This window comes from Scleropages formosus, chromosome 1 (genome assembly GCF_900964775.1).
Source record: "Scleropages formosus chromosome 1, fSclFor1.1, whole genome shotgun sequence".
NCBI lineage: Eukaryota > Metazoa > Chordata > Actinopteri > Osteoglossiformes > Osteoglossidae > Scleropages > Scleropages formosus.
This window is the reverse complement of record NC_041806.1, coordinates 21,600,390-21,613,933: the sequence shown is the minus strand read 5'-3', so window position 1 is coordinate 21,613,933 and position 13,544 is coordinate 21,600,390. Positions and strand designations below refer to the sequence as shown.

At 44.3% G+C, this 13,544-nt stretch overlaps 2 protein-coding genes across 2 annotated transcripts in view; both read right to left on the bottom strand.

The window, feature by feature from the left end:
- The window catches only part of LOC108933112 (cyclic AMP receptor-like protein A), an 89,891-nt gene extending 85,366 nt beyond the window's left edge, over positions 1–4,525 (bottom strand). The window contains exons 1-2 of the mRNA XM_018749937.2: positions 4,373–4,525; positions 1,850–1,902 (exon numbers count right to left, since the gene is read on the bottom strand). Coding sequence (XP_018605453.1) covers positions 1,850–1,902; positions 4,373–4,459 — 140 coding nt within the window. The 5' untranslated portion in view covers positions 4,460–4,525. The remainder of the gene's footprint in view (positions 1–1,849; positions 1,903–4,372) is intronic.
- A 5,550-nt stretch (positions 4,526–10,075) lies between these two features.
- On the bottom strand, positions 10,076–11,875 carry mid1ip1a (MID1 interacting protein 1a). The gene has a single exon (XM_018749941.2). The coding sequence runs from the start codon at positions 11,119–11,121 to the stop codon at positions 10,690–10,692; it is 432 nt and encodes a 143-aa protein (XP_018605457.1). The 5' UTR covers positions 11,122–11,875; the 3' UTR covers positions 10,076–10,689.
- Positions 11,876–13,544: the final 1,669 nt, after the last annotated feature.

The window sequence follows — 13,544 nt, the reverse complement described above, 5'->3', positions numbered from 1 at the left end:
GATCAAATTCTTTCATAATGTAGCTCACAGGATATTTAGATAAATCGCTTCTGTCAGTCTGTCCTTTCGAAAAGGATGCAACTCCTGAGCTAAAAAGACAAAAGATGCACTGTGACCTTTATCTCCAGTGATGCATTCCAATGAATGCAAATTTTAAGACTATGAGAATAATTAAAACTCTGCACAAACAATTCCCCTGGCATTGTACAAACAACTTACAAGTTAAGACAACCTACAATTATTTACCTGTTTATACAGCTGGGTAATTTTTACTGGTGTAATGTAGTGTAAGTACCTTGCTGAAGGATACTACAGCAGTAGATGGGGTTCAAACTCGCAACCTTTGGATATGAAGGCAGCAGCTCTGTCCACTAAACTATCGATTGATCCAATGGACCAATAAAAATGACCAGCTGTATAAATGGGTAAAGTGCTATAAGTGCAGTTAAGCAGATAAATGCAAATTACATGCATGTGCTTAACTGCACATTTCTGTGCTTTATTCTTGTTTATTTTGATTTCCTCATCTACCAAAAGAATAAAAGAGAAAGAAAAGCATGAGCAAAAGTATTAGCACAAAAAGTGAAAACAAAAAAGAAACAAGTCATACGGTTAGTGTCAGGGTTAGCGCTGATGTCAGGTACTTCCCATGAAGTGCTTTGGTACATTTACTTTTGTTTATTTAACCAAGCTGCTTTTTTCCAAAGCAAGTTACAATATTAATGGGCTTTTTACTGAAGCAAGAGGTGGTATTTCAAAGTTGGGTCCTTCAAGTCCAAAGGTGGCTGCCCTACGCACTTCAATACCTGCTGCTCCTAGGCTCAATAAATACCCTGCTGTACAAACACATTCATTGCATGTTTATTTCTGTACTAAACTAAAACTGTTGCATTAAAAAAAATGTGGCAACTCAATAAAAAAATATTACACGTTATATACAAATATAAGTGTTAGTAGTATGAGTGTAGTAAGAGAAGCAAACTTGAAACAATAAAAGCTGTGCTCCAAAATCCCATAGAACCCACTTGCCATTTTTTTTCCTCCACATGACATTGTCCTTAAGTCCTCCTTGTGGTCTCCAACAAATCATGTCCACAATTCACCCATCCATTTCTGCTTTCCACTTTGACATTAGAACTAAATTACATCTACTTCATACTTACACTCTTTAAACAGCCATTAAAAATATGGTGTTAAACAATTGTCTTGTGCTACTGTTTCAATAACTCTGAGAAAAATGTCACAAAAATTTACATTCCGTTACTGGACAACACCCATAATACACCAACTTCCATCGTTTCAAACTGCAAATAGTACAGATAGTAGCACCTTGTGGAACAGCGAGAGCTCATTTGACTAAGATGCTCTTTACCATTTTTTACAATAATAATATTAAGCCCTGTATATGTTCAGTTGCTATTTATGAGTGCATTTGTGTCATCTGGGAACACATTAAAATTATTCCACAAAACATTTAATGGGAACATCTTCTTTGGTGTGGGGGGTCGCGGTGATGCAGCAGGTTTGGACGAGTCTGGGGTTCGAGTCAGGCTCGGGGTGCCTTGCGATGGACTGGCATCCCGTAATGGGTGTGTCCCCTGCCCCCCTTCAGCCCTGTGTTGCTGGGTTAGGCTCCGGTTCACTGCGACCCCGCTTGGGACAAGCGGTTTCAGACAGCGTGTGCGTATGAGCTTCTTTGGTGTCTGGATATTTGCCTTGTGCACAGATTTTCAGGAAAGAATTAGGTTTGGATAAAGAGGGATGGCTGTACTTAATGGTTTTTAAAGCACACATACATTTGCCTTTAACATGAGCACTTAAAACGTACATCTCCTGGCAAAGTACTCACCATCCCACTAAAGAGAATGTAGCTGTTGCCCTTTTCACCATGAGAATCACCGTCTGTGGACACAAACACAACACATACTGTTGACAAGATACAGCATTTTTTTTGGCACCAGGTAATCATGAAACGAGTCAGACTTTTCCAAAGATTGAGACTGTGTTCACATGTGAGAAGTAAATCTTTAACAAGTCATAGTGAAAACAGCCTTTTTTACATTTATTTATTTAACAGACACTTTTCTCCAAAGCAACTTCTGATGAAATCTATGTAGTGCTATCATCCCAGACACCTTACTCAAGAAGGTCATTTACACTGCTAGATACACTACTTACAATGGGTCACTCATCCATACATCAGTGGAACACACTCTCTCTGTCACTCACACACTATTGTGGAACCTGAACAGCATGTCTTTGGACTGTGGGAAGAAAGCAGAGCATCCAGTTGAAACCCACGCAGAGACTGGGAGAACATGCAAACTCCACACAGACTGAACAAGGATCGAACCCACATCCCCTCGCACCACCCAGCTGCTGTGAGACAGCAGCGCTACTCGCTGTGCCACCGTGCCCCCGGTATATTTAAAAAATACTGCAATAAAACACCCATCACAAATATTAAAGAAACTCACTTTAAATCTAAAGGTTGCTGTTTTGAGAAACAAAACAATAATTAGATACATCTAAACATGCTGTACAACACATAATGTCATTAATGTGAAATACAAGGCAGTCAACATATTTGCTGTTGCATTACCAGCTTTTGGCAGTGAACCTGGTAACCTTACACTGATTCAGACACGTCGCAAGGAATCACATCACGCACAAGGCACTCTTGAGGCCTCGCACGTGCAACGGCAGCGAGCGCTACATTTGTGACCTTTGAAACACAAACACTTGCTCAGTCAGCAGAGCTGGGTTCGCAGCACCTCACACTAGGGCACCAATTTTCTACACCGCATGAAGAGAGAGCGTGACAGAGGGAGGGCGAAGTCACGACAACGGTAAAAAAATAATTTTTAAAAAAGTTAATATATGGTGGACCTCTGTACAAGGTAGTTTGTCACATTTCTACATGCTGGAATTGCCAGCTGTCTGAAGCTTTACTTTTTTAAATGACTGTCTTCGAGGAGCAAACGCTTCACGTCCTTCATTCTTTGTATGGCTGACGCGCCCCTGAATCAACCATGCGGCCCGGGAGGCGTTCTTCCCACATCCCTTCACAGGTAGCGTGTCAACAACGATGAATGAGTAATCAAACAAGCCAAACGCGATAAAACAAAGGACATCCGGACAGCACGGACACCACTCCCCGAAAATAATCCGGCGTATCTCGTTCCGTCTGCCATTCTCTCGCAGCGAGTATACAACGTTTAACAGTTTCTGCTTCCTGCAAGCAAGACTAGGCTCTTGGGTTCTTAGGCAGGAACACAAAAGCCACACATACAAGAGCGGAGTGCCAATAAAACGGACTGTAGTCACATAATAAAGTCGTTTCACACGCTGTCGCAGCCTGGTACCTGGACAGGGCAGGTCAGTGCTCGCGCAATGCATTGTGGGTAGGCCAGCCTCCACAGGCACGCGCCGCAGGTGTCAAACGTGCACGTGTTTGCCACACTGGTGGCGGAGCACTTTGTGACCTTATGCGGAGGTTTTAAACTGAAAATATCACACCGACCAATCTCTGCAATATTTCCGGCTAATTCGTGCTGGGATTTTTATACAAAAAGAAGGCGCTGTTTGACAAAGGCTCTTGGAATGTTGAGAAAATCGTAAAGTCACTTAACCTGTGACAAGGTCAAATGGTATTTAAATAAAAAATTTAAAAAAAAAAGCTCCAGACAAGTTAATAAGTGTCCTTCCATTTAACCTACAAAATTAAGCCAGAATTGCTGTTTTTAGGGCACCGCCGCGGCGGTATTAAAAAAAAATCTTGACTCTTACTCAAAATCTCGATTCTGATTCAACTAAAAATCTGCTTTGCTCTGCACCACAGGACACATAATGACAGAAGAGAGTGCAACGCAAATCGGGAAGTCGCTCTTGCGTAGCGAAGTCAAGATGTGAAGAACTTAGGGCCAGGCTTTTTTCTCCCTACACAGCTGCGATCTGTCTAGCTAAAATATGTGCGTATAATAAATACATGGCTGCTGTTGAATATTTCACATTGTATTGTCTACTCGGGCGGTTATGGAAACGCGGTGGCAAAAACGGCCACCTCTAAAAAACGTCCTTCGCATGATCTCTCACACACTACTAACGCAGCAGAAAACACACACACAGCTCAGTAACTCAGTTGCCGTCGCCAAGTCGAGCGGCCGGTTATCCGCTAATCGCTCCTTATCGGACGCTATCTGACGTGATGTGGCTGACGTTCACTCGGACGGCTGTGTACACACGCGCGCGCGCACACACACACACGGCAGCGCTGGCCTTCCCGCCGCCGCCGCGACACACTGCCTCAGCCTGGCTGGTCTGCTCGTGAATTCACGCAAAGCCGCTGGCTGCGTCGTTGCTCCGTACTTACACATTGGTAGTCGTCAAAACCAGTGCTAACATGAACGCAGCGACTGCTGTCATTGCTGCTTGGACTCATTAGCCCTTGGTTTGCCATTGTTTATTGCAGTTTACTGTCTGTGTTTGTCACACTCATCGTGAGGTCCGACTAGTCATCGACAGCGACTTCCTACAGGGAGCACAGTGGGACAAACGGAGCGAACGGAGGGAGTGAAAGAAACGCGCTTTCGCGAAGTGCGCTGCCGCGCATTTTCCGTCAACCTGGAGCATGAAAATTACAAGCTGGTGTGTTACATGTATTTTTTTTTTTTTTTACATCTAACTATTCACTTTCTTTAACAGTTCTTTGCTACCCTGCCCGAATTTGATAGATTACTGCATCAGCTCTCTCTCATAAATAAGGTTTCTTTCATCAGATTGCCGCATGAGATCCTCCGCACCAGGCATCTGAATACATTAAAATAATGATGACACGTTTCGTTGAATTTTAGGTATTTTATTCAAATTTCGTACATCTGTGGTGTTTCCTTCCTTTCTGACATGGCCAGCCATAGGAAATGAATGAGACTATAATAAAGAGCACAGAGGATAAAATCCAGAATTCAGGAGTTCACACACACACATCTATCTACCTACCTACCTACCTACCTACAAAGCTGTAAGCAGCTATAACTCTGACCCCATCCCATCGTCCACCTGGGACTAGTGTTATTTTCACTGCAGTAAAAATGAGAGGAAAACATAATGAGTGATTATCAGAAACTGGTATGAGTCAAAACTGAGACGTGACACACGCTTTGAAACTGCTCTAATTTTTTAAATAGCACCGCATAGATGACATACAAGTTGTGCGTGTGTGTGTTTTTTTAAACTAGTGGTATAATTTCACAGAAATGAGGTCTATAGGTCATAGATTCGAAAAAGATCTGTTCAGTTCGTGATAATGACCAAGGCTAAGTTCGGCTATAAAATCAAACACAGCATTAGTTGATAATCTGTGTTTTACAACTGATTTATAAACAGGTACAAAGTGCTGCCCAAATTTAGATGTGAATACCAAAATAAAAAGCTGTCCACACAGCACAAAAGTGACATTTAAACATTTGCTTTGGCTCTCAAAAATCTCACCAGAACTCATCAGCAGATAGCAAAGGTGTATGACTCCGCACTGCACATACTAACAAAATACCTGAAAGTTTTCAACATTACTGCTGTGGATTGCCTCAGTACCCAGTACTGGGAATACTTGTGTGCTGTTAGAGACACTAAAAATGTATGCTCCCAGCCTGTGTTGTTTCTGCAGTGCCATCTGCTAGGATTTACACATTTGGTCTCTAGGGGGTGAGGATTTCTGAGTTTAACGTATGGAGGTATAATGAAACTTGGCTGCTGAGTGGCACCATGACACCGGACGCAGCTGCAGATGTCTTCGCCTGATTCCAAACTGCGCGGGGGGTCAAGGCACTACTGTCCTCAGTGCCACGGCAAGCCAGACCCACATCATCAAGCAGTCACTGGAACACCGGCACAGAGCTAGAGGCCGCTCCCGTGACGACCATTGTCGCGACTATCATGACCACTCCCGCGACTATCGTGACAAACCCCCGCGACAACCACTGTCAAACTGTGTAAGGATTTTGCTTTGTACTATGAATGTGTACTGTCTGGGTTCTTTCGTTTTGATAGACGTACAGAGAAACAAGCATATATCATTAATTTATTAATCATTTTAGTTAAATATCATATACACAGATCAAACTCAAAGTTTGCTAGTGAAAAACCGATGTTTCTGTTTTTCTTAAAGAAATTAAGCGGTACATAAACACTATCGAGGAGTGTGATAATATGAAGGCCTTTAAGACTGTTTATTATTGTAATATTTTTAAGGCCTTGATGTTATGTCCCATTATTGGAGTGTTTTTTTTTTAATTCCCCCTGGCTAAGTTGACTGTTCTGAATTAACGTTCTTGTGTGTGATTTGTTCAATTAAAAAAAAAAAGAAAGAAAAAAAATCACGACCACTGTTGCGACTATCGCGATCACGGGCAGTGTCGCGACTATCACGCAACTTTCGCGACCAGTGTCGCGCTCGAGATCAACTGTCGCGACTATCGCGACCAGTTGCGACTATCGCGATCGCCGCACGCACACGCACGCGCGCTCGCTCACTTTGAAGTTACTCCCGCGCAAACGAAAAAAAAACTCGCAGAAGGCAGAGACAAAAATATGTGAGGAATAAACTTGATATTTCTTGACTACAAGCTAAATACGTGGGCACCGTTTCAACAAAGGTCCATCTAATTTCTTTTTTTTTTTTTTTTCCCCGTAGAAATGAAGCTGTGATAAACCTAAGTGGAAGCACGCATTCGCGAACAGTGCCGACTCGGAACATACTGAAGCCAACATTTTGATTTTCTGTCTTGTTTTTATCATCTCGAATGAGGTTTTCTTCTTTTTTCGAGAAAAAAAGACAGAAAAAACATGTAACCCTATGTCATCTGCATAACATTGTTAATTATATTTATTATTAATTACGTGTCATTCATATATAATTAATAAAGTGATAGAATGTTAAACTATATAATAAATTATAACTATAAATAATACAATATACTATATAAATAGATATACATTTTTAATAGAGCTTCCCTTTTTCAGTTCAGTTTCGGCAACACACTGACCCAACGAATATTATTCACATAGTCCCAACACAACTGGATTAAGTAAACGTAGATGGATTGTACACAATGAAATTGAGACAAAATGCAAAAGAATTGTGTTGCACTAACTGATTTTAATTAAGTAAATTGAACAAGCAATAAAAATCATGTTGAGTGAACACCGTCTGTTAGAAGTCTAAATAGATTGGAACATTTTATTGGAGCGTGATCATATTTTTTGATGACTGTGTTGAATTTCACTTGGACTCTATGCAATATGATTATGTTCTCATCTCAAACATACATGTATTAAGTTGATTGTAAATGTATTGTTTCAGTATTTTCAGTAGAGCTGCTTTCCATTTTTTTCAGTGTGCACCTCCGTGGAGATGCTGTATAATGAGACAAAACTCTAACATATGTCACCCTTCCTCTGCCGAAGTCCCCTTCCCTCCCCCACCCCCTTTTACCAGTTAACTGCTCCAGTTACATCGCTTCCCAGAAATTGCATTTTCCATCATTGTGAGCTGTTCACCCAGTGGTAGTGCCGCAGATCTGGCCTGGCACTGCACGCCACGTGTTTAGAGCTAAAGTCCTACAAACACTTACCACTTCCCTCTTCACACACGTATATTAAATATTCTCCCTTCCTCACATTAAACAACAAAACTAGGTGGTTTTATTTAATGAATCATTGTACAATTTACAGTGGCACAGCGGGTAGTGCTGGTGACTAAGCGCTCCTGGGCTGTGCAATTTGATGCAGGGATTGATCTGCATTCAGTCTGTATGGAGTTTGCATCTTCTCCCCGTGTTGGTGTAGGTCTCCTCCAGGTGCTCTGGTTCTCTCCTTCAGTTCAAAGACATGTGTTTCGAGTAATCTGTTCACTCTTAATTCCTATTAGTGCATGTATGTGTGAGTGTGTGTGCGTGATTGTCCTGTGATGAGACGGTGTGCATTCCAGGATGTAGCCTGCCTTTTGACCTATGTCTCTGGGGCAAGCTCCAGACCACTGTGACCCTGTATCGAGCACATTGATAATGTGTCGCTCTACTATCTGCGACATTACAGTTGACAAATTGTGAAAATTTGAGCCTGAGAACAAAATATTGTCAAGTTTATTTCTGTGAGGTGGGGGGCGTGGCGTGGCTCAGCCGGTGTGGTGGGTCTGGGGTTTGAGCCCCGCTTGGGGTGCCTTGCGATGGACTAGAGCCCCGTCCTCGGTGTGTCCCCTCCCCCTTCGGCCTTGTGCCATGTTATTGGGTATGGCTCTGGCTTGCCATGACCCCCGCTTGGGATGGGCGTTACTGACGATGGATGGATGGATGGATGGATGGAGTTCTGTGAGGTTGCAAAGTAGAACCAGGAATATGACTTTAAATGTGTTAAGTATTTGATTTGCTGATATATATATATGGATAAGGGGCTGCGGTGGCGCAGTAGGTTGGACCACAGTCCTGCTCTCTGGTGGGTCTGGGGTTCAAGTCCTGCTTGGAGTGCCTTGTGACGGACTGGCGTCCCGTCCCAGGTGTGTCCCCTCCCCCTCCGGCCTTACGCCCTGTGTTACTGGGTTGGCTCTGGTTCCCTGCAACCACGTATGGGGAAAGTGGTTCTGAAGATGTGTGTGTGTGTGTGTGTGTGTATGGATAATGTAAAATTATGAACTTTGTAAATCTGCATTGATAGAAGGAAGTGAAACTGTATGGAATGTTCTATGTGTGTGTCATGCAGACTCTGGTCACGCTACTCCTGCTATGACATTGCCTCTGCAGGACTTTGCACATGCATGTCTTCCATGTTTACATCATGCACTGTACACTATACGTGTACATAATTCTGCCTCTTGCTTTTGCACTAGTAGTTATTTTGTAAATTTGTAATTTATGTCCTGTGTCTTTTTTTCCTTATGTCTTTATAATCCATGTCATAAGATGCTGTTTCTTGCATTTGCACTAATAGTTATTTTATTTAGTAAATTTGTAACTTATGTGGGGGGTGTGGTGGTGCAGTGGGTTGGGCCGCAGTTCTGCTCTCCAGTGGGTCTGGGGTTCGAGTCCCGCTTGGGGTGCCTTGCGGCGGACTGGCGTCCCGTCCTGGGTGTGTCCCCTCCCACTCCGGCCTTACGCCATGTGTTGCCGGGTAGGCTCCGGTTCCCCGCGACCCTGTATGGGACAAGCGGTTCTGAAAATGTGTGTGTGTAATTTATGTCTTATGTCTATAATTCATGTCATAAACTGCTGGGAGGATTCACAGAGTAAGGATTCATTGTAAGGTAACAGACTGCTTACTGTACATATGACAATAAACTCTTGAATCCTGACACATGCATGAATGCCAGCTTCTACTAAACTGCTAAGCATATTCACACAGGGACAGAAAAAGTGCAGTTAACGCTCTGAACTCATAATGGTTTACTGAGCTTCGCCTTCAGCAAGGTCTGTCATTTAGCAACAGGTCTGAACTCTCCCGCACTCCATTTCTGGTTTAATGACATTTTGAAAATGTGGTTTCTGAACTGACATGCAAAATTTATCTTAGCAAATTATCAGAGACTGAACAGGGATTGTGATCTCAGAAGCTGGTATGTTGAGATAAGATTGGCATTACTTCGTTTGCGCTTTCTTCGACATGGGTGAGCTCGGAGGCGACTCCCCGGTAGACCAGTCAGATGTGTTTATTTTCATAAATGCTCATGCACTGTGCCATTATTTTACCCTAGGCTCATATTTATGTTACAACCAGACAAACTTATTTCTGGAGATCTAAAACATTCTATTGTGAGGCAGACCACTGCTACCACCTGGAAAATGCAACATTTGAGGCAAACAATGATCTTTTAAAATAAGGTACTCTGTATTGCAACTTCTTCCTTTTCCCTGTATCTTCATTGTAGTTGTTTTCTCAGTTTTGTAAAGTCCTTATGTCATCAACTATTTCTTATAAGCAGCAGCATGTGTAACACCTTATAATTAAGGAAATAAGTAAAAAACGTGTTACTGTGAGAATAATTTAAACAAAAATACAGAGAATTCAGAACAAACTGATGACGGCATTTTTATATTTAAGAAAGCAACATTTATTCTGCGGAGAATAATTTTCAGTACAAAAGAATGCATGAATATAAAAGCTCAAGTGCGGCTGAAACACAACGTTCACGCGATCTCGCGGAATCCATGGATCCTTTGAAAGGCAGACAAGAGTCATCATAAGATTCCAGGTCACTGATCATTGAGCACATCGAACGGTTGAGCGCTACACCATCACAGCTTTCAGGAAACGCTACAGCATTTGACCCGTTACGTTAGAAACGGTTCGCTTTGTTTGAACGTCGTTCGGAACGCGCTCATGTTTAACCCGCGCGCGCGGTGCGGGGGGCGCTTGAGCCCTTTAAACACACACAGCGCGCGCCTCGACGTTCGGAACATGTTTCCATGGCTACGTACATACATGACAGGTAGTGCAGCGCATCGCACGTGCGCCGAACCCGGCAAACCGCTACATTGTGACCGTCGTAAAAGCAAAAGGTGCGAGCAGAGGAAGAGTCGCCGCTGGAGGCTGAAGGGACGCGGGAGCGCGACCGTCCCGTCCGGCTCTTCGGGGCTCCTGTCCCCGTGGGCTCCATCCGACCATGCGGGGCGGGTGGGGTCGGGGCCGCCTCGCTCGCCCTCAGTATCCCCATCCTCCGATGCCGAGCTCCTGCTTGTACCTGTTGGTCAGGGTGTGGGCCTTCCTCGTCAGCTTGGACAGCACCGCCTGCAGCCCCATCAGGTGGAAGCGGAAGCGCTTCTCCAGGTCCTCGTCGTCCGCCTCCAGCGCCGTCACGCCCAGCTTGTCCTTGCGCCTGTCGTCGGCCTGAAGGACCCCCCACTCCATGTCGTTCCTGATGGACTTCAGCAGCACGTAGTAGCTGTACATGTTCCCGTCGTGGAAGTAGGAGGGCGAGCCGCTGTCGGCGTCCTTCTCCACCTCCAGGGGGACATCGCGCAGAAGGCTGGGCACCATCACCGTCTGGTCCATGTTGTTGACGGCGCCGATGAAGCGGTTCATGGCGTGGAACAGGGAGTTCTTCTGGTTGTAGGAGTCGGAGATCTGCATCATCTTGGGGCTGGATGTTGCCGCTGCCGGTGGACCGCGCGCGCGCGCCACGCGCCTTTCCTGCTTCTCTTCGAGGACGGACGGGCTTCCGCCGAAACAAGCGCGCGGAGGCTGCGGAGTCGGAGTCGCGCACAGCTCGGACGGACGACGAGTGCGATGCCACCCTCCTTTTCTTTTACAGCCACCGTCACCGACCGCGGGGCCTCCCTCACACTGATGTGTGGTGGTCTCTGATCACTGAATCCAGGTTGCTATGGTGCCCTTTATATAGGACTCGCTCGAGTCGCTACAGGTACAGAAGGCGTTGCCAGAACCGGTTCGTCCGCGTTTTTGTCCCATCCATTCGTTTGAGAAGTGAATACCGACGATGACCTGATGCAAGAGGAAGGCGGGAGGAGGGTGTGGGGGGACCGGTTCGCACACTTCTCGTGCTAGAAAGATCTGCGGAGGGTGAGGCTTTCACTTACTGCAGTCGCTTCGGATGCTAAGGATGGGACGAGATGATACGGACGCAGCGTGTCCGAATAATCAATAAACGGCTGCTTCAGTTCTCCACGACCGCAGTTGTTGCGCAGCTTTGCTTCGAATGCAAAATGACACACTTCGCAAACGTCGAGACAAAACGCCTCGCAGTTTCACACCGACCAGGTGTCTCACATCCCATCGGAAACTTCACCTGCTTCAGGAACTTTCCCAGGACAAATACGGCGAAGAAAACGTTATTAGCGTAATAAACAGATGCAATGCCGCTGGTGTGCCGCTGCTGAATATTCATAAGAAGAGTCATCAGCCCACTACGGCGGTCCGCGCCTCGTCCAATCAGGCTCTTGCCCGTTGCTCCTCTTTTGACACCGGGCCACGTTCCCTCCGGCCAATCAGAGAGCGCGCTGTGGTCGCTGGGCTCCTGCCAAGTTGCACAAACGACTGAGCGAACGCATTAACTCCCTCGTGTCCGAATCGCTCTGTGCGGAGTGGTACCTGGAAAATATTACGTAATCGGCGCGAGCGGGCATCGACCTGCGCCCAGCAGTTTTTCTTTTTTGTTTTCGTAACTATATTTTCCAACAGGCTGCATTATTTTCTGTATCAGTAAAAATGTAGACTCAGACTGGCCTATTAAAATGTACCGTTGCATGTTTTTTTTATTGGATAAGTTCTTTTAACATTACTCATCTTCGCTTTGCCCGAGGAATTTATAGATTCCAGTTATGGAAAACAATCTCTTTTCACTCTAATATTGCATCTGGACTGCAAAATGATGGATTTTTCTACCTTTACGCTTAATAATCGTAGTTACGTGGTATAAGTTTGCCAACATTCGGTATTACGAATACAGTTGAAGAATGGACCTCTAGTAAAGCACATTCCTTCCACCATTTACGTCCAAGTTTTTTTCTTTTTTAAGTTTTATTTATCAGACAATTTAGGCTTTTGCAATGATAGTTGGAAAAGCCGTGTATCACCATACACAGTCAGTGCCCTATCACTTATGAAAAGATGTGTGAAATGCGGTACACATTGCGGTGCCCAGCGCTGTCTTAATGTGTGTTTAGACAACCTGGTAAGAACATGATTGTTACTGACACGGGATTTATAAGGGCTCATCTCCAGTTCACTTCAAAATTTGTATACCACCCCCTTACTGTACTTAACATTATATTATTGTGCAATAGATGGTTTCCCACCCTTGACTTACTATTTACTGCTAATCATATGTTTATTCTCTGTGTGTATGTGTTCACCAGCACCCACCTACCAGGCATGCATTTTAAGAAGGAATTTTTGAGGATTACATTACAGAAAAAGTAAGATCTGATCTGCATAATATGTTCCTTAAGTGTTCTGAAGATAGTTGTGGACTGTTGGTGTTTCAGAACCCGAAGCTGCTGTGAAACAGATATTTCCTATATCCTGGGATCCCTGTCTTCTGTACAGGTACCAGACGCCTTGTGCTCAACCAAGCTGCAGAATGGGGACATGGTGCATTTCAGCGAAAAGGCTTGCACATAATTTTCAGCTTCAAAACACTGATTTTGAGGGAACGTTTCGGCTCAGCAATGGACAGGCTTGGATTCTTGGACTGCAGAAAAAAAATCAACAAGGTAGCACCGCGGCGTAATACAGGTAATTATAATGATATAGCCGAGGGAGCTGCAGAAGATTCAGGCCACTCAAGGGTTAGGGATTAAATAGCTTGTAATAAGGTCCTTCAAATAAAACAGCATCAACTGGTTCATCAATACCTGCTTAGATATAGGCCTACATGGGGACATTACTGAGCACATGTGCCAGCACACATACATATAAGGACACACTCACTGCTTTGTGAGATGTATGAAAATGAAAAATATTCAAAACATTTGCGGTTGTATGAAACAATGGTATGACAACATACCATGCACAGTCATGGCTGTGGAATTGTACCT